At 31.6% G+C, this 21,317-nt stretch overlaps 2 protein-coding genes and 1 pseudogene across 2 annotated transcripts; all 3 read right to left on the bottom strand.

The window, feature by feature from the left end:
- Positions 1 to 1,727: 1,727 nt before the first annotated feature.
- On the bottom strand, positions 1,728 to 12,200 carry LOC143552254 (polycomb group protein EMBRYONIC FLOWER 2-like). The gene is made up of 22 exons (XM_077042524.1): positions 12,061 to 12,200; positions 7,572 to 7,675; positions 7,339 to 7,489; positions 7,019 to 7,068; positions 6,760 to 6,871; positions 6,501 to 6,660; positions 6,350 to 6,409; positions 6,117 to 6,250; positions 5,967 to 6,029; positions 5,778 to 5,884; positions 5,522 to 5,586; positions 5,171 to 5,223; positions 5,025 to 5,075; positions 4,886 to 4,939; positions 4,313 to 4,359; positions 4,151 to 4,227; positions 3,884 to 4,070; positions 3,745 to 3,793; positions 3,214 to 3,297; positions 3,048 to 3,127; positions 2,798 to 2,887; positions 1,728 to 2,036 (listed from the first exon to the last, which is right to left on the bottom strand). Exons 2-22 carry the CDS (start codon positions 7,604 to 7,606, stop codon positions 1,913 to 1,915), a joined length of 1,833 nt encoding a protein of 610 aa, XP_076898639.1. The 5' UTR covers positions 7,607 to 7,675; positions 12,061 to 12,200; the 3' UTR covers positions 1,728 to 1,912.
- On the bottom strand, positions 8,909 to 9,942 carry LOC143552209 (ethylene-responsive transcription factor ERF024 pseudogene; annotated as a pseudogene).
- Positions 12,201 to 16,187: 3,987 nt separating the features above from the next.
- Positions 16,188 to 20,622, bottom strand: LOC143552208 (ras-related protein RABD2a-like). The gene is made up of 8 exons (XM_077042484.1): positions 20,388 to 20,622; positions 17,866 to 17,938; positions 17,707 to 17,754; positions 17,539 to 17,586; positions 17,374 to 17,445; positions 17,124 to 17,279; positions 16,504 to 16,607; positions 16,188 to 16,433 (listed from the first exon to the last, which is right to left on the bottom strand). The coding sequence occupies exons 1-8, from the start codon at positions 20,399 to 20,401 to the stop codon at positions 16,334 to 16,336; spliced, it is 615 nt and encodes a 204-aa protein (XP_076898599.1). The 5' UTR covers positions 20,402 to 20,622; the 3' UTR covers positions 16,188 to 16,333.
- Positions 20,623 to 21,317: the final 695 nt, after the last annotated feature.

Here is a 21,317-nt window from a genome sequence, read left to right as displayed (position 1 = left end):
CGGAGCTTGAAGATATATATGATATTTATTTTAGTGGATTGGACTTTGTTTTTCTTTTGAACTTCAAAATGGCTACTTGTTTCAGCCTCATAAACTCCATTTTCGTCATTTTAGTTCATCTCGATTTTGACCAAGGGTGTTTCCGAAATTCCCTGGCTTGAGCCTAGAGGTGTACAAAACCGGTTTGATCAAGCGATGGTCAAAACCGGTTTGACTCTAACCGGTACGGTTTAGAAACTGGTTTACATGCAAAAAAGGTCGAACAGGTCCAACTCGGTTTTTTTCTCAAACCGGTCCAGTTTTAAAAATAAAACCAATTTGGTAGTTCAGAAGGGGAACTGATCCCAAATCCGGCGGGTTGGTCGGTTTGGGTGAAACCGATTTTCTTGTCAAACTTGTTCGGGTCTGTTTGCAGTGAACTGGTTTCCAAACCGGTTTTTTTTACCTCTCTATTTGAGCCTTGAGATGTGGTTTGATAGGCCTTACTTAAGCCCAACATAGCCCACCAAAATGACAACTTGTTTAAGCATTTCAAAACCCATAAAAGCCCAACAAATTGCAGCCCATTTACATCCTTCAATTAACCAAAACCAAAATCACACCAACCCGACATAACCATAAATAAACCCAAAAGCCATTAAACCCAAATCCAGAATGGTTTGGTGGTTATCAAGTTATATATTCATCTTTGAAAACCCGAAAAACTCAACCCGATAAACCCGAAACACAATAAAATAACTTGAAGAACATCTCTACATTCGGGCATATATCGAAGGTGATTCAAGTTTTTGTGGGTTAGGGTATAGTTAGAATTATTAAAATCCAATTTTTTCGGTGTTAACGTTGGAAGATAACCGAAAATCTGGGGTTCAATTATCCCTCTACTCTACGCTCTTCTCAGCCGATTTTGTCCACTAGGGGTGTTTAAAACCGGATATCTGGAGTTTCGAAAGAACATTTCGGATAATGAATTTCATTATCCGAATTCGAATCCTTCGGATATCCGAAATTTTGGATTCGGATATCCAAATGTATATCCGAAATTTTGAAAAAAACTACTTATAAAAAAATGTAAAGAATTATCTAAAAAAATATTCCGGAAATCTGAAAATTATTCGAAACATTCAAAAAAAATTATCCGAAATAACCGAGAGCCATGCAAAATATCCGGAAAAAACTGAAATTTATAAATAATATTTAATTGTTTAATAATTTTAAAAATATTTCGGATAAAATGTCTGAAAATGTTTAAAACCGCTATCCCAATCCGAATCCGAAAATTCGGATATTCGAATCTCGGATATCCGACATTTTGAATATCCAAATTTTTGGATAACTCAGATTTGAATTTATTTGAATAACATATCTAAGTTTTTTGTACAAATTACAAGTCTACGGCATGTTGGATTGAACCTACATACCAGTAAGGCAGTAATAGGTGCATTAACAGATAAATTTTAGTTTTATGGGCTCAAACATTTCAAGCCCGGATATAAAACCAGTAACCAAACCATAAGATAAACCAAAAAACCGAAAACCAAACCATAAGAAAAACCAAATAACCAAAACCGATCAATTTCCTAAAACCAAATTTTTAATTTGAAACAAAAGTGGCCCAAACCAACCCTGACTCGTAAGGCTCGAGAGGTGAAGGACAAGGTTGCAAGCATCCTTGAGGGCTTTTAGTTTTTTTTCTGATAAAATATATTTTTCGATAAACAATAAAAAGCAACAATGAAATGAACAAATCTATTTTTGATGGATATAAAAATGAGTTCATCATATGGAGTGCAGTAATAACTAAAATAACCATTTGTCTATAAAAAGTACCAATGTAATAAACTGAGCAAGTCTAATTATTATATCGGGGTGCGGTAATAACCATTTGCACATAATCGCTCACAAGCGGGCATTACACTTGAGTTGTAGCAGGATGAATCTTCTTGTAGTTTTCCAGTATCACGCTACAGTTGTTCATGGCTTTTGGGTCAAGAAGACCGTGATTCCACAACTTAATCATAAATAATTTCCAGCACCTGCCAACACCACATACATGCACACAAGGAATCAATATAACTCATTAACTCCCAACTTATAACTAAACATGTAGCAACCCAAATGAGCCGACCCGCTCAGAGACCATTCAAGATTGCCTTGTTAGAATCTCGTATACGGATCGTCATTAGGCTTGTGAGTAGGGTGTAAACGAGCCAGTCACTTAAGATTGCCTTGTTGAAGCAAAACCAAGCCGACTTTAAACAAGCTCGGCCCAAAAATACGCTTGTTTAATAAACGAGCCAAAGCTTCACTTACCGAGCTCAAGTAGGCTAACGTCTAGCGATCCTATTATTTATATTATATTTATTTAATTATATAAAAAATTATTTAATAATTACTTTATATAAAACATTTATGATAAAGATAACTAGATAATATAGATTATCTTGTTACAGAAATTATAATTCTAAGTATAAATGTATATTAATTAACTAATAAATAATAAACGAGACGAGCTCGAGCTTGAGAATAGTCACAAGCCGAGCTTGAGCTAGTCTTGTTTACATACATCGCTACTCGTGAACCTAGACGAAATAATTTATACAAACATAATATTTTTCATTTAATAAAATAATTATGCGATTATGACAACAAAAAATAATTAAATAATATATATTATGTTATATTTTAAAAAAATAAGTATTAAAAAAATATGAAATCGATTATATATGTATATAAGCAATAAACAAAATAATTAATAAATAATAAACGAGTCAAATAGTGGAATACAGATGGAAACCAGGTTAGTGCTGGATTCTGAACAAAGAGCGGTCCATGCAGTTTTGAAAACGCCTCGCATGCCCATGGAACATGGCTATCCGCTAGCACCCTGACATCATCATAAAAAAAAACTTTTTAAGTGCTATTATCATAAATATTAATTTAAAACTGAATTTACTGAGAGAATGAATGTATTTTTAACGTGTCTTAAATTTAGACGAATAGAGTATTATTGAGAGGATATAAATTATTGAAACAATAAAAATTACCGTTGCTTTCGGATGAAGGAATTCCAGAGATGCATCATATGCTTCTCATCACTGGTGACATCTAAAAAGTCGTCAAGCATCTGAAAAAAATTTGAAGTAATATACACGTCAAGTACACACATATACATAGATAATGAAAGCAATATATTGTGTTTTTAGCTCATACCCTTTTATCTTCTAGATCAGCAACATCATGATCAACTTCATCTTCGCTATCATGCTCTTCAAAAACTTGTTCCAGGGCCATTGGCTGAAAAGTCATCAAAACAGAATCGTAAGTTCGAATATTTGACGGCGGGTTGCATTTACCACAACTTATAAACAAAATTCAAAATATGAGAAAATCATGATAAGAATCAATTTCGCATACCTACTTGGCTACTTTATATTCGCATATCATAATAAATGGCTAGAAGTGCACAACATGACGCACTTTTTTCAATGTTTTTTTTGAAGCATACAATGTTTTTATTTACAAACGACCTTTTTTATTGAGTGTACGTTGTTTCTGTATATATTTGATTTTCTCTAAAGGTAATCTGTACATTCAAAGACATTTTCATGATTTGCGAATATAAAGTGGATACACAAAATTTGTACGTGTATTTACTGGCTGTAGAAGTAAAACTTTGTCTGACATGGATATTGCCTTATAAATATACTCTCATTTATAATGAGTAACATGTTATGTGATAACCTGAGCTTTGCGCGAATGAAAAAACTGCTTTTTTTGCAATTGTTCTCGGCTGCAATTAAAAAAAATGAAGTAGTTACATATGTATCATCGTTACATGCATCTAAATCATTGAAATACCACGGTCATCAACATACTGATTTAAAAATTTACAGCTTGAAGCAGAAAAAAAAGGAAGAAACCATACATTTTAGGGTCAGATTTTTCAACGGAGCACTTTGTTGTCTTTGTGCACTGCAGCATAGGTGGTACAGATTGCACAGTATCTGGCTCAGTCATTCCACTCGATGTGCCTGTGATCGGACTATTGGTATTGCCCTTGGTACCGTCTGTAGTCAATTAAACAATTCTAAATAAAAACAAGCCTTCTTAACCTAAATGAATTACAGTTTAAATAATAGTCATTTACCTGACTCCAACAAAAGCGGGTGCGCGTCATTTGCATCTTGAGTTTGACTATTGTCCTGGATTCTTAAGCGTGTATGGCTGTATAAAAGTGAGTTGCACCCTCATTAGTAAACATTTTTTTCCTTAAATAAGAAGTCAAAACTATAAGGAATTCATAATTTACCCAAACGAAAATGTGTCTTTTTTGGGATTTATGCCATTACCCGCAATCTGAGCAGCATATGAAAGAGAGAAAAGTGTTAAAAAGAGACAACAGAAATTAATTACAAAGAAACAATAAAGTATATTCAGTGTATGCTGAAGACACAACAAAATGAGCAGCCAAAATTAGCATTTCCTAATCAAGGATATATAAAACATGTAAAAGTGGCAATTTTGACCTATATTTATGAACGGGTTAATTCGAGTTATGATTTTATCTCAGATGGGTCAAATGGATCGAACGAGTCCAAAGTTTCCCACGGTGTATATTCCACGCAATAAAATAGGTTATACAATAATAAAGATTATTATTAAAACAATATAATTTCTAGTCATGTTTGAAACGATAACTATTTAATTCAGCACCTTTATTAACAAATACGACCATCTCTGAGTGCAAATAGATAGGAACATGAGCATGTGGCGTCCACAAAATATTAAACATCTTAAATACTTTAAGTGTAATTAATAAAAGAGACTGAGCAATAAGTACTTTTCTACAAAAACAATATAAGGGTGATAATCCAAATCTTACCATAGAATTGAATTCATCAGTCTTCACAGATACATTCACAACATAGTAATCATCCTACACAAGACAACACAATTATGATGATAAGTATCCTGGTTAAAAGTGGCAACAAAATAATAAAATATTCATGTAAGGTACCAACCCAATCATAGTGAAATAGATCATGAGATGAGGTTAAGTGAAATTTTACGCCCTGAAGACATCAAGATAACCAGAAAATATCACATAACACAAAAATTATATGCATACTACAAAATGATATTGAAACTAAGTCAGAATCATATCTACCTTATAACTTGCACATCTCACCAAACAAAATGGACACGAGAAGTCTTCAGTAACTGCAAATTTGGACAATTAATTAGGTTTAAGAAGACACCAAAAGCATCTAATAACACATAATAAGCATATATATGCATACACACACATAAATGATATGTTCATACATATGTTAAATACTTAAAACACTTGCGGGCAAAAATTATTTTCAAAAGGAAGCAAATAGATTATATTATTTAATGCAGGCTGCAAAACACGTCTATTGTTGGAGAACTTTTATGCTTTTAGTTTTGTAAAATAAGTAAAGTAGAGACGCCGAATAGTAACTATAAAATATAAATTATTATTTAATGCATCTACCTTCAGTCCTCTGCAACATATTGTTGTAATACTTGTAGTTGAAAAAGACATTTCCAGTTTTCAACCTAATAGCAAAGACAGCATAAGTTAAAATTTCCATTCCAAAAACAACAGAAGGTAGTGATAGATTTCGGTTAGAAATCACTATTAATAGAAACATATATAAAAAAATAAAGTTAAACAACCAAAGGAAACAATGAGAGACGTAAATGTAACATGCTATATTCATATATCATAATTGTAAGAGCATAACCACCTCATATTACGAGGCAAAGAATAATCCGGCAAATCATAAGCAGATGCACCTTCTTTTGCCCTAATCTCCTCTGCAAAAACAATAACTGGGACCTGTTGCAATATACTCTTTGCCACCATAAAATAAACTTGTGAGCAGTAAGAATATAAACATAAAAATAAAAATAAGAGAACTTACAGAAAAACATACCACAGCTTCTGAATTGTGTGGGAACTGGAAAGACACACATTTTTCATTATCCAGAGCGCTCAACTGCAAAAAAAAAAAAAAAAAGACAACAAAAATATTGTTAAGCAGATTAAATAATTCAGTTTTTTTCTATTGTTACAGAAAGTTTACCTTCATGTAGCAGGAGCGCATGCTAACATTTACCATCATCTCAGCTCTCTCGCGTAAGATTAAGTTTGTAGATCTTTCAAAATGATGCAGATCCATTGGGATCTGACCCAACAAACAGTAGCTACCAGTATTTGCTGTCAATTTGTACAGATAAGAAAATAAATACCAAAAACAATCTTTATAAAGATCCAAAACAAAATCTAAAATATAATATTATCCAAAAGCACACATACACAAAGAAGAAAAATTGTCTTCCTTAGTTAGATCGATTTCTGGACGACTTGTAATATCAGCTGTAAAGTAGATAGAACCCGTTATTATGTTAACAAACTGAAACTGACAGAATATAACAAGGTCATTTAAATATGCAACCGAAAGTCATACCACAGCTCACTAACAACATGACAAGAGAGCCAGATTTGATCTCTGCTGATAAATTGTCAATATCTGGTAGAATAAATTTAGCTTGAGCAAAACTCGCGGTTTCAGCTCCATTGAAAGCTGTCAGTTTACTAGCCTTACTGAAGTGATAAGCAGCAGAACGCTAACAAGCATAAAATAAAATACAATATAAATATGAGAAGTGGTTAAAAAAATTCATACGAACGAGAATAAGCATAGATTCATAGGACTACACTACTACCTCCATGTTAGTGGTGGAAAGTGGTCTTGCCAATATTATGTAAAAAGGAAAGAGGTTCTGAGTATGCAATCCATCATTAACGGCTCCCGATATGGATACTGAAAGTTGAATCCTGGAATAAACAGAAGCAGTAAATGTCACAAGCTTTAGAACATATTTTGATCCAAAGCTTAAGTGATGGTCTAACGATATATTGAGAATGTAATTAATGAAGATGGTAAACAAAAATCAATTTGAATTTGTGTAGCAGTATTCTTACCTTTTCTTCGCTTTTAACTTGTAACTCAAGCATCTTTGCAGAAATAACGGCTGCGCGAAATTATACCATCAGTCATAAACACAACATAAGGTTAAACTCTTCACACGTATCACTGAAATCATAACTTAAAATTTCATGAATAGGATACAATTTAGACATCAACATATATAAGGAATATCATTCAATATTTGCGACGCGAAAAAACATGACTGATAAAAAACCTAACAATTCTAGTAAGTTATTCTACTGATCAAACCCTAAAAGATAGTAAGTGGAAAAAGAAATGAATGAAATACACGCTGCCAGATTAAGTGGATTACATTTCTTATCGCACGCCGTTGAAGAATGTTGTAAAATTCCACAGGCCTGCAGTACACTGTGAGGCTTTCTTCAGCTGCAATTTGTTCTTCTTCAGTTAACTGAGCACGAGGTTCTCGTTGACGTGACAAGCTAGAGCCTCTGGAACAATTCCTGTTCCGTGAAATTGCATAATATTAAATTCTATAAACATTCATAAATTATGTGATCCACACCTAACAACAACAAATCATACATAGTCTGTCGAGAAAATAAATTGATGCCTGGCATTCTTTTAAACAATGTCCAATCGCAAACTCATAGCTAATATTCAGACAGCCATTTGTGTTCCGGGAAGACCTGCAATAAACACCTAGTAATTAGTCCCAAATCCAGTATTATTATCCCTTACATTACCATTTCTAGATGCTAATTACTAGCATAACGTAATTCCTCAATAAATTAACGATATAAACATACAATTCATAACATTATATCATCACACTGTTAAATCAGTCTTGCGGATACTTAAATTCAAAACGATTCGATAATCACTGAAACAAACTAAATCAAACAGTATTATTATGACTTACATTACCATTTCCATATGCTAATTGCAAACATATCCTAAATCCTCAACAAATTGACAATGCAAGCATATAATTCTCGAATACTAATAACATGACAGTGATATCGTCTCATTGTTGATCAGCCTTGCGAATACCTAAATTTGTAACGATTTGATATTTATAGAATCAAACTGAATCAAACAGTATTATTATCACTTACATTACCATTTCTAGACACTAATTGCAAACATAACCCAACTCCACAACAAACTGACGATATAAACATATAATTCACTAATAAATTACAAGGAACCATGGTTATCAAAAGCGGCGGAGGCGCTCGTCTAGGCGCAATTTCAGAGAAAAGCGAATAGTGTTGGTCGAGGAAAAAAGCGAACATTTTGGAGAAATTTGCTATTTTTTCTGATTTCTTTTGATTTATCAATAACTAATAAATAACGATTCCCTGAAAAATAGTCAAATTTACGTAAATTAATAACTGATTACCTAAAAAAGGCATATTTACATAATTTACCATTAACATCAAACATAATTCTTGTTTGTGTATCATATTTATTTCATTTATTCAAGTTAAGATAGATTTATTCTGTAACATCATACATATTTATTCTTTATCACGTTTTATTTACATATTTATTTTATCATAATTTTTATATAAATATTATTATTTTATAAGGTTTTAATTATTTTTTGTTCCTTATTTCTTTTGCATTTTCTATTTCTTCTCTCTTATCTAAGTTTAATATTCTGGTTAGCAAATGGCTTCTCAATCTCAGTTTGATGTTGGAACCTCACAATTCAACAGAACAGATCTGGGATGGAAGTACAATTTTCTTATTAAGATGTTTAACTTTAGTTAAAAAAAAATTTTAATGTGCGCTTTTTTTTTAAAATCAGGCGCTTTTTTTGCGCTTATCGCCTAGGCGCTAGACGCATCTTCATCGCTTTAGAGCGCTTCTAGCATTTGATAACTATGCAAGGAACCCATCCATTGACTAAGAAAACCCTAAAAGTTAATTTCTTTTTGGTCAAACATACCTATCTTATTGGAACCGTCAATTTTAAGATCAAGTATCCATTTCATCATTCAAAGTGTTGAGTAGGTACCTTTGTAAGGAACTAAGATCACATATAAACAACACTCAAAACGTATAATATACATGGAAAGGTTTGGTGGTGACCATCGCCATATTATTCTTATGAATTACATACTTATTTTTTTACTTTTTTTTTCTGGCGACGATCATATGCACTTAATACAAAACTTTAAATAATATATCTTCGGTTCAATAATAATTCCACAGGTTTGGATCCACTTCATTACCGGCATCAAATTCTTCGTTTATGAGGTCAAACCGAGGAGGGCTAAGTAGCATACCTTCAGCCATACTGTTTATTAGATTAGGCATATTAAAAACCAAATCCTCATCCATAAACTCATCGGCAAACCAACTTGGCGATGGCGAACTTGTAACTCTACCACCATGACAGCCTTCAAAGGCATCCATGGCTGCCCCAGCGGCGGCAGCGGCACTGGCCTCAGCCGCCTGGATATCACGAGACGATGAAGAGCTAGGCACCGGCAAAGACGAAGCTGAGTCAGGGAAATTAAGGTGGGCATCTCCGCCTTTGAGTGCCAGTGCTGCCACATCGTAAGCCACAGCCGCCGTTTCTGCAGTCGGGAATGTTCCAAGCCATATCCGGTTGGGTGATTTTGGCTCACGGATTTCTGAAACCCATTTTCCACTAGTTCCTCTGCGCCGCACACCGCGGTAGATAGGGTGTTTCTTGGGAGAACAAGTAATAGGGGCAGTAGTGTTTTTGTTCATTGTAATTAATATGATTGCCTGAAACTTCAGTGATGTTTTTGGAGATGAAGATCATTGTGGAAGCCATGCACTTAAATATGGTTGAGGGTTTAGGGTCTACGATCTGCGAATTTTTGTAAACCAGTTGGCGATGAACTGCCTCTTGGGAAGTTTTTGGGTGTAAGGCAAAATATGTTTAGCTGTGTATGATCAGATGAGAAGACAAGGCACTAGAGATATAGTATAGCGGTTAATATCTAATATGAGTCATTTGTACCAGACGTTTTTAGTTTTTGTTACACACTCAGGGAACATCTAATTTATCTTAGGTCCCACCATATGTTAAATTTGGTAAGGGGTTAAAGTCCGAGTGCTAGTAATCTATTAGGTCCCAGTTCCCACTAAATGCTTTTTGTAACCGCGGAGAGATCCAAGATGCATATTGAGGATTTAGATAGGATATTGTAACTCACTAACTCTTTCTTTGATCTTTGACCGGGATGAGGAATATGAGTTCGTTTTCATCTTTATTTAAGTTTGTAAACAAAACATACACATTTACATAACAATTATTTCATCTCATTGTTAATCAGCCTCACAGATACCTAAATTCGCAACGATTGGATAATCATTATATATATTACAATTTCTAGATGCTGATTGCTAACATAACCTAATTCCTCAACAAATCGACTGTATAAACATATAATTCATGAACAAATAACAGTTATATCATCTCATTGTTAATCAGCCTCGCGGATACCTAAATTCGTAACGATCTGATAATTACTGAATCAAACAGTATTATTAACACTTACATTACCATTTACAGATGCTAATTGCTAACATAACCTAATTCCTCAACAAATTGACTGTATAATAAACTTATAATTCACGAACAACATAACAGCTATATCATCTCATCGTTAATCAGCCTCACGGATACCTTAACCCTTAATGAATCGATAATCATTGAATCAAACTGAATCAAGCTAAGTATTATTATCACTTACATTACCATTTCTAATACTAATTGCAAAATAACCTAATTCCTCAACAAATCGACGGCATAAACACATAATTCACAAACAACATATCAATTTCTAGATGCCAATTTCTAACATAACCTAATTCCTCAACAAATTAATCGTATAAACATATTATAATTCATAACATTTATATCATCTCATTGTTAATCAGCCTCACGGATACCTAAATCCATACTGATTAGATAATCATTACTTACATTACAATTTATATATGCTAACTGGTAACATAATCTAATTCCTCAACAAATCGACGGTATAAACACATAATTCACAAACAACAAAACAATTTCTAGATGCTAATTTCTAACATAACCTAATTCCTCAACAAATTAACCGTATGTAGATACTAATTGCAAAATAACCTAATTCTTCAACAAATCGACGGTATAAACACATAATTCACAAACAACATAACAATTTCTAGATGCCAATTTCTAACATAACCTAATTCCTCAACAAATTAACAGTATAAACATATTATAATTCATAACAGTTATATCATCTCATTGTTAATCAGCCTCACAGATACCTAAATCCGTACCGATTCGATAACCATTACTTGCATTACAATTTCTATATGCTAACTGCTAACATAACCTAATTCCTCAACAAATCAACATCATAATTAAACACATAATTCACGAACAACATAACAATTATATATATATATCATCTCATTGTTAATCAGCCTCACGGATACCTATATCCGTACCGATTTGATAATCATTACTTACATTACAATTTCTATATACCGATTGCTAACATAACCTAATTCATCAACAAATCGACAGAAATTAAACACATAATTCGCGAACAACATAACAATTATATATATCATCTCATTGTTAATCAGCCTCACGGATACCTAAATCCATACCGATTAGATAATCATTTCTTACATTACAATTTATATATGCTAATTGCTAGCATAACCTAATTCCTCAACAAATCGACAGCATAATTAAGCACGCAATTCACGAACAACATAACAATTATATATAAGCCTCGCAGATACCTAAATTCGTACCGATTCGGTAATCATTACTTGCATTACAATTTTTACATGCTAATTGCTAACATAACCTAATTCCTCAACATATCAACAGCATAATTAACACATAATTCATGAACAACATAACAATTACATATATCAGCTTCTCGGATACCTAAATCCGTACCGAATTGATAACAATTGAATCAAACTGAGTCACTACGTAACAATCGAACCTCGAATTCAACAATTCAATCGGAAATTAATGACAATAATAATAATAATAATAATAGATGTGATTGATTACCTTCGATGTTAACAAGTAAGAGCCCTAATCTTCTTCTTCTTCGTTGTAATTTGAGAACGAACTGGAGAGTATGAAATGTGAACAAAGAGTTTGTGTGTGTATGTAGCGGTGATTACGACTGCATAAGCACTGAGTTCAAGGGGTGTTGTACTGTGTATATATAATAAAAAAATATCAGGGTTTGTTTTATTTTAGTTAATTTTTTTAAACCAGAAAATATAATTTGCATTAAATACAATAAAGTGAAAAAGTATGTGAATTCAATGCTAATTATTATATTGTTTTTATACGGGTTAATTAACTTTTTTTTGTTGAGTTGATAACGTTTTTGGGTTTGAGTTTGAAAAATATTTATTGGCTTATTGGTATTTTTAAAAAGTTATTTAAAAAGGCCAGGATTTAAGGGTTTTGAACAACTCTTTTTAACCATTTCAAAAAACTAAAATAAAAAAAATTTTTGTAATTGCCAAAAACATTTTAATTTATTGGTTTTTGAAAACACCAATAAGATAATAAACATTTTTCAAACTCAATCTCAAACATGCTCTAAGACATCTCGACATTAAAAGACATTACATTTTACTCTCATGTTCAATTAAATAGTATTTTCACAAATATTAAAAAATAAATAGGGCCAACAATTTATTTCCAAATTTACAAAATTCACAAACTTTTCTTTATTTTACACCTACAACCATTTTTAATCATGTCCTACAATTTACAAAAATCTCACATAAATTTAGGGGTTGTGTTGGGATACTCTAAATATGTTGCACTCTTCATGGTTAGGGTTTGATCCCTTGACGGCTTGACCTCCCATTTTATACACTTACTAACTTACCATATGGGTAATTAGCTTAAATTCAACTTTTTGATAAATAACTAAAATACAATTTAATGTTATACCTATTATACATTATTTATTCAAGGTTTTTTTTCTTTTTTTTAACGACCAACTAAGTAACGCCGGGTACTCCGTACGCGGCCCCCGTTGGCAAAAGGTAGCCCGAGCCGGCACTAGTCCGGACGTACGGAGTCCCTAGCGGTCCACCTATTGAGGGATTCACCGGATAAAACCCGACCTCCAACGCTCGTCAAATGGCATGACAACAAGGAGCCAGTTTATTAACTGACATTATTTGTTGTGTTTTCCTGGATTACACGAGTTTTCTGAAAAACATATAAATAGTGTTTCTAGAACAAATTTTGTTAAATTTAAATATAAGGAGACCCAACATTTTAATATTTTGAAAACTGTTTAGAAAAAATATGTATTATTTTTAGATTATTTAGTTATAAAAAATAAAAAATATAATTTTTATGATAGTTGTTAGTTGTTTTCTAATATGGGATTTTTTTTTATGTTTGTGTGTCGTTAAATTACGGGGCGTTAATTTACCAAATTAGAAATTAGACACAAAAAAAATTAAAAGATTAAATCAACTACTAACTTTATATTTATAGATTCTTTTTGAAAAATCATGAGAATTAACGTGCGAGTAACAATTAGCAAGGCATGTAATTTTTATCAAGAGAGTATATATGTGTCTATATCTATAATATATATAAATGAAACTATAAAAATCCTACGTGTCGCGATGTGATCGCTTCCTTTTTTTTAGAGTCACCAGATTTACTTGATTTTTAAATGGAGGCTTTTATGCATTTGACCCGAATTTATGGGTACGGGTCTCATCAAACTCATATACTTCTTAAACGGGTTATAACATCTCATTAAATTAAAAACTAATTTCACCAAATATTTGATATAAAAATCATATAAAGTAGAGATATACTAAAAATTAATATATGATTTATTAAAAAACCAATTTTATAGTATAAAAAAATAAACGGGGTTTGGGTCTCATCAAACCCATATATCGTTTAAACCGGGTTATAATATCTTATTTATTTGTGAAACAATTTATTATCAAAGCATAAGTGTATTATTAACTTTAATACAATAAAAATAATAAAAATTTAGAAAATAAATAAATATTAGAAATAAATAATAAAAAACAACCTCCATAATACGGGGATAAAAACTGATAGATATATACATATATGGTATTTTATTATAATACCATGTCATTATCATTGTCATTATTACTATCATATCATATCATATCATACGAGACACATGGTTTAAAGTGGTGAGTTGAAAACCATGTCAAACAATTCACCCAATTTACATCTCAAGTTTTATTAATTACACAATTAACCTTACACACATAGTTACGTATGCTTATCTTAAATTTTAATTAATTACATGATAAATATATGGGAATGCTCTAATCTTATCTTAAATATATACAAACGAAATTTTTAAAAGCTTTCTAGTAGATTCCCGCCTCCTCTTAAGTCAGCATATTGTCTATTTTTTTTTGTAAATAGAGACTTCTCATGCATTTTACCCGATTTCATGAGTATGAGTCTCATCAAACCCAGATAGCATTTAAATAAGTAATAACATATTATTAAATTAAAAATTAATCTCACAAAATATTTGATATGAATATCCTATAACCTATAAAATATGAATATATTAAAAATTAATATCCGATTTAAAAAAGAAGAAGATATTATTTATAATTAAGAAATAAGTTTATAGTGAAAAAAAAGCGCATCATGGGTCTTACCAAACTCAAATAACTTTTAAAATAAGTTATAACATCTCATTTATTTGTGAAATCATTTTATCATCAAACCTTAAGTATATTATTATCTTCCTTATAATAAATAAAACAAAAATTAAAAAAATTATAAATATTATAAACGAATAATAGTATAAAACAACATCCGTAATACGGGGAATAAAATGATAGTAAAATATATAATAATATAATATCATATCATTTCATTATCATGACATTATATCATATCATGAATGTGAAAAAAGTGGTGGGTTGAAAACCGTGTCAAACAATTTACATAATTTACGTCTAAAGTTCATTAATTACACAATTAACCTTACACACCTAGTTGCATATGCTTATCTTTTCATTAATTACACAGTCAATCTCACTACTTTTTAATATAGTAACCCTCAAGTTTCATTAGTTACACAATATACCACACACCTTTTCACATGTGGTACATCACATTTTTCATTTAGTTACGTAATTAATTTCATTACTTTTTATATGGGAATTACCCTCACATTTCATCGGTTTGGCGATGAGGGGGCATGTGTAGACGTGCATGACACTGTCCATAACGATTCTTTTTTACACGAAATGAGGATCGCATTCATGTGTTGGTTCAACTTTTAAACGTGTCAATGGGTTAAGTGGTTGGGTAAAGATAAACAAAGGTAAATGGGTGTATGTAAACATTCGAAATATGTTTGATTGGTTCAGTGTATGTTTGTAAACAAGTTATGAGTGTGTTTTATGTAACGACAAGACATGGTTATTTTTTAGAGTTAGATAACCATAGTCTGATAAAGAAGGAAAGCAAGACATCCTAGTTGTTGTTTCAAACTATATGATTTGCTAATTCTTATTATGGATTAATTAGTTTATTCCTTCTTACTTGAAAATAATTAAAAGATTGGTTAACTTTCTAATAGTGAGATCATGTAAAATATAGTTATTTAGTTAAAAGAGTCAAGATAGAAAGCCAATTGAAGTTGGATTTGAACTTGTTTCAACTACTTTAATACAACTAGAAAAAGTGTAGTCACGTGACATGCTACTTGTTTTAGATTTTCATAACCGATAGTTTCTGACATGTTACTTTTTTTAAGATTTTCATAACTGATAGTTTCGGTTATAAACAGCTAGGTTAATTTCGTTATTGGAAAATATGGTTCGGTGAATTCGGTTAACCGTTCACTTTGGCCATTGGCGATATGCTATTCTCAAAATTTATAACGTCGTTTACTGACAGATAACATATTTTGACAAAAAACTATAAATGCTGATTTTATTGAATGTTCAGTGGTTATTTATACACATATGACAACCATAACCGAACTATACAAATCAGTTACAATGGTACGAGTTCTAAGTCGGTTCAACCAACTTAAAAAGTTTAAACCATAATGAATTCTGCTTGCAGTGGCTTTAGAACTACAACCAAAAACAGAGATAAAGCAACCAATTGTTTGCAATTTGTACAACCAATTTAAGAATAATCAAATTCTTGAAATAATAAATAACTATAATAGCTTTTATAGGTGAATTATATGGAAATAAAATACCAAAAAAATTGAAAAACAGTTGGATGTATGGTGATTCTTTATAATCAAAACAGCTGCAAGAATGGTAATCTAAGATGAGCAGCAACCACCACTCTTCTGACCAACAGGTTGACCCTTGAGCTGCATTGAAGGCGGCCTCCCGCTGTTCGGTCCCGGTTGACTCGCCATCCTGTAATAAATGATGATGTTGTCATCATACAAACAAATTATAATGTATTAACTTTAGGAATAAGGGGTACCTGTTTTTTATGTCAGCTGACATGGCCATGAAAGCCTGCTCAACATTGGTAGCATCTTTCGCACTAGTTTCCATGAATGGAATCCCAATACTATCCGCAAATTCCTAATAATATAACAAGAGTGCGGTGTTCATGTTTGTTCGTTTTAACTTTAACTGAACAAGCGATCAAACACGAACAGTTAAGCGAACGGAGTTGTGTTGCTCGTGTTCATTTGTTAAGTAGGTGGACATAAAGTAACGAATATAAATGAATCAACATAAACAAACGCAAGTGAACGAATGTTCGCAAACATATACATACAAACGGTACATGTGTTCATGTTTATTCGTCTAACTAAATGAACAAAAATGTCGTTCGTGACTTCGTTCGTTTACCAAATAAACGAACTACCCGCCAAACAGCACACTAAAAGTTTGGTTCGTTTAGAGGCCTATTAGGAGGTTTTATGCATTAACAATATTCTTTGGGAGACTTTCTACTTGTTCGAACCGTTTTGACATGTTTCCTTTTAAGATGACTTTTAAATTTAATCCGTTTGACACTTTTATAGATAAACTATAACCCAAATTGACCCATTTATAAGTAAACGGAAATAAGAAAGAAGGTTAAATGTGTACCTTAGCAGTGTCATAGGACACAGCTCTGCTTTCATTAAGATCACATTTGTTTCCAACAAGAAGTTTATTCACATTTTCACTTGCATATCGGTCAATTTCACTCAACCATTGCTTAACATTGTTGAAGCTTTCTAGGTCAGTCACATCATAAACTATCTGCAAAAATCAACCGGCAAAAATACTTTAGTTGACCAAATAAAATTCAGCGTGTTTTGATTATATTTTATCAGTTTATATTAGGAAAGCATACGATAATGCCATGTGCCCCACGGTAGTAACTACTGGTGATTGTCCTGAACCTTTCTTGTCCAGCTGTATCCCACTGATCAGTCCAAAAAGGAAGATTAATTGATACGAATCAGTGAAATAAATTTTTATCTACAATTATAAAACTCACAATAATTATAAAACTCACAATTTGAAGCTTAATAGTTTTTCCATCCTGTTCAACGGTGCGGATTTTCTGCAGGGTTAATGAGAAAATAAAACATTTATGATACTAAATTAACATGATAAACTTTAAATGTGCTTTAATTGAGATATTATTTTTCAAATAAGAGAATAAATAATAACAAGTTCTTACAAAGTCCACACCAATTGTGCTGATGTAGCTGTCAATATATGAGCCATCCTGTATTAAAAAAAATTAAAACAAGACGTAAGAAATACAACATATTTAGGTGAAAATATGGGCTCAGGGTGAAACAAGTCATTTTTATTATAAATAAGCTAATTTTCTTACAGCAAATCTAAGCAAGAGACAAGATTTGCCAACACCCGAGTCCCCAATCAGCAAAAGCTTGAACAAGTAATCACTGCAATAGACAAGGTAAAAATTATAGTCAGTATAAAAAGATAATAAGTTCTTGAACAAAGTTGAAAAGATATTTAATCGTAATGTTTACAGAAAGGCCTATCCTATGTGCTACTAGTTTCAAATCAATGAGCATAACACCTAAAAGTTGCACTTTGTCATCATGGAGACAACAAATCAATCCAACAATGATACTACAACGTTCATGACTTAAGAAACTACAAGGTATTCACAAATATTTCCATCATTGCACTTTATCCGCACATGAGCAACACTTTAATCTAACCACCACACATTTATTGTCATTTACGCCTCGGATACACAAAGAAAATGGCTAATAATCTAAGATTGTGAAAACTTTCCCGCCCTAAACAGAAGGCGGCATAATGTGTGCATCAAGTGATGTTAGTATGTGACAGTGACACCTAAGGCGAAAACCAACACCACATGCCCGCCTTGTGAAAACATTGCACGCCCTTCATTGATGCTCGAGGCATTATTTTTAAACCAAACATGCAATACATTAAAGTCATGTGGTGCTATAAGGCTGCATTATTTTATTAAAACCGGTCGCTAAGTTATTAAAGGAAAACAACTTGCGGACATTTTCCAGTTAATGCAACGGATGATGACATTTTACCTTTAACATGTTCAGCATTAATGTTGTTAGTGCCTACCTAAAAAGCTACTTTATGATGGAAAGAAGATCTCATTTAATGCTCCGCAATTCTTATACTCCCAGCAATGTATTATACAAAATCAACGAAAATAAATGTTTTAGAGATTACCTTCATTCAACTTTTAAGTATTTGTAATATAATATATTGAATACATAACTTATTCAATGTACCTTTGCTGTCTATCTATTAACGATCCCAATTCATACATAATTTTGTAACTGGTTCACGCATATAGCATACTGAATTCATATCTTGTGATTATAAATAAAATTTCTTATTTTCGAGTTTATTGGCCATTTCTTTCCATTTATGCATTATGCTACGGCCATTTAAAGACGGTAAACTAAGAAATACGAACAAAACTTCCATTTATGCATTATGTTATTTTCGAGTTTATCATTAACATGTTCAGCATTAATGTTGTTAGTGCCTACCTAAAAAGCTAACTTATGATGGAAAGAAGATCTCATTTAACGCTCCGCGATTCTTATACTCCCAACAATGTATTATACAAAATCAACGAAAATAAATGTTTTAGAGATTACCTTCATTCAACTTTTAAGTATTTGTAATATAATATATTGAATACATAACTTATTCAATATACCTTTGTTGTCTATCTATTAACGATCCCAATTCGTACATAATTTTGCAATTGGTTCATGCATATAGCATACTGAATTTATATCTTGTGATTACAAATAAAATTTCTTATTTCGAGTTTATCAGCCATTTCTTTCCATTTATGCATTATGTTACGGAAATTTAAAGACGGTAAACTAAGAAATACGAACACAACTTCCATTTATGCATTATGTTATTTTCGAGTTTATCATTTACATGTTCAGCATTAATGTTGTTAGTGCCTACCTAAAAAGCTAACTTATGATGGAAAGAAGATCTCATTTAACGCTCCGCAATTCTTATACTCCCAACAACGTATTATAACAAATCAACGAAAATAAAAGTTTTAGAGATTATCTTCATTCAAGTTAAGTTTTTGCAATCAATATATTGAATATATAAACTATTCAAGGTATCTTTATTGTCTATTTTATTAAGTATCCGAATTCATACAGACAAATTCATATCTTGTGATTATAAATAAAATTTCTTATGTTCGAGTGCATATTCAATTCATATCTTGTGATAATAGAATTTCTTGTTTTCAAGTTTATCAGCCATTTCTTTCCATTTATGCATTATGTTACGAAAATTTAAAGACGGTAACTAAGATATACGAACAAAACTTTCCCCGAAAAAAACATCAAATCCTAACAAATATGCATGGGCACATATATATATAAAACCGGAAAACTAATTGGACCTTGTATATAAATCATTAAAACCTCAAAAGTCAAAACTAATACTATGACTTTGCTATGTTTATTGCTATAACGTTATTCGTCATTTAAAAAATCAATTTATATAATTCGTTACGGCCTAAGGCCTTTTTTTCCGCCTCGTATAGGGCACTTGAATCCTCAGGACCGGCTCTACCGCTCTAGGTGCCAATAACATACCATGAAAATGACTAATTTCAATTAATCTAATGAAAACTGTTGAATTAATTGAATTATATTACAAATAATAAGATAAATAAACAAATAGATCCGATTAACAACAACCGCTACAGAGTAATCATAATCAGATCTAACAGGTGAAACATTTTAATACAATACGAGTAATGATCGTTAACCCTAGGTAATAATAATAATAATAATAATAATAATAATAATAATAATAATAAAAGAGATATCGAGGACTTACTATTCGTGATTCATGATAACGAATTTGCAATTATATAACAAATTACCAACGCCGACTGATCGGACCGATGGCCGGTAAGCTTAATATTCACCGGAGAACGAAGAATTATTAATATTATTATTAATATTATTATAGTGGTTTGATTTGATTTGATTTGATTGTTGAATGAACGGAATTGAGAACAAAATGAATGAGAGGTTACAACCGACAGACAGATATGAGAGAGGAAGTAACAAACATTGAAATTTAAGAGGTCTATTTTCCTTTTTTCCAATATTTTTTTAATTGTTAAATGAAATGAACTTAAGCTGAATGGTGTGTGAACCGTTCGGTAAGAAAAGTTTGTTCATTTAACTAAAAGAATAAACATGAATACATGTTTTTTTTTGTTTATGTTGTGAATGTTCGTTCATTTATGTTTGTTTATGTTCGTTTATGTTCAGATATCTTTGTTTGTTCATGTATGTTTAATCATCTTTGTTTAATTATGTATATGTTTGTGAACTGTTCGTTTATATTTTAAGCATACGTACGTAAACGAACACGAACCTATTTATTTTTTAAACAAATGGACATGAACACAAACATTTGTCCGATTAAGAGCATTCACATTCAATCTATCAAAAATTGTGATTGAAATTTCAATAATGTATGGAGTGGGTTAGGGTGTTGTGAGATTTTTCTGTATATTTGAAAAATTACTGTTCACACCATATAGTTTTTTAATATATTTTGAAAGTGGTTATGAGTAAAAGAAAGATAATTGGTAGTGATAAAGATATATAAAAAGGTATTGTTTAATTGAAATGATAAAAAAAATAGTGATTTTTAGTGTAAATTTGGATTTAGAGATAGGAGTATGGGTGTGAATGCTCTTAAGTGTCCATATTCGTGTAATCATGCATGTGTCGTTTAAAGTTAAATGAACGA

This window comes from Bidens hawaiensis, unplaced genomic scaffold, assembly GCF_021521415.1.
Source record: "Bidens hawaiensis isolate Kalapana, Puna unplaced genomic scaffold, B.hawaiensis_p1.1 tig00016829_1, whole genome shotgun sequence".
In the NCBI taxonomy this organism is placed as follows: Eukaryota; Viridiplantae; Streptophyta; class Magnoliopsida; order Asterales; family Asteraceae; genus Bidens; species Bidens hawaiensis.
This window is presented reverse-complemented; position numbering and strand designations above follow the sequence as displayed.

What these genes read in the sequence shown, in the direction of transcription:
- LOC143552254 (XM_077042524.1), bottom strand. Translation starts at nt 7,606, where the DNA reads ATGCCAGGCATCAATTTATTTTCTCGACAGACTAT. An exon ending in AAAGACACATTTTCGTTTGG is followed by an intron (nt 4,228 to 4,312) that starts GTAAATTATGAA and finishes ACTTTTATACAG; the next exon opens with CCATACACGCTTAAGAATCC. An exon ending in TTCATTCGCGCAAAGCTCAG is followed by an intron (nt 3,298 to 3,744) that starts GTTATCACATAA and finishes ATGACTTTTCAG; the next exon opens with CCAATGGCCCTGGAACAAGT.
- LOC143552208 (XM_077042484.1), bottom strand. An exon ending in AAACTATTAAGCTTCAAATT is followed by an intron (nt 17,446 to 17,538) that starts GTGAGTTTTATA and finishes TGGACTGATCAG; the next exon opens with TGGGATACAGCTGGACAAGA. An exon ending in TCAGCTGACATAAAAAACAG is followed by an intron (nt 16,434 to 16,503) that starts GTACCCCTTATT and finishes CATTTATTACAG; the next exon opens with GATGGCGAGTCAACCGGGAC.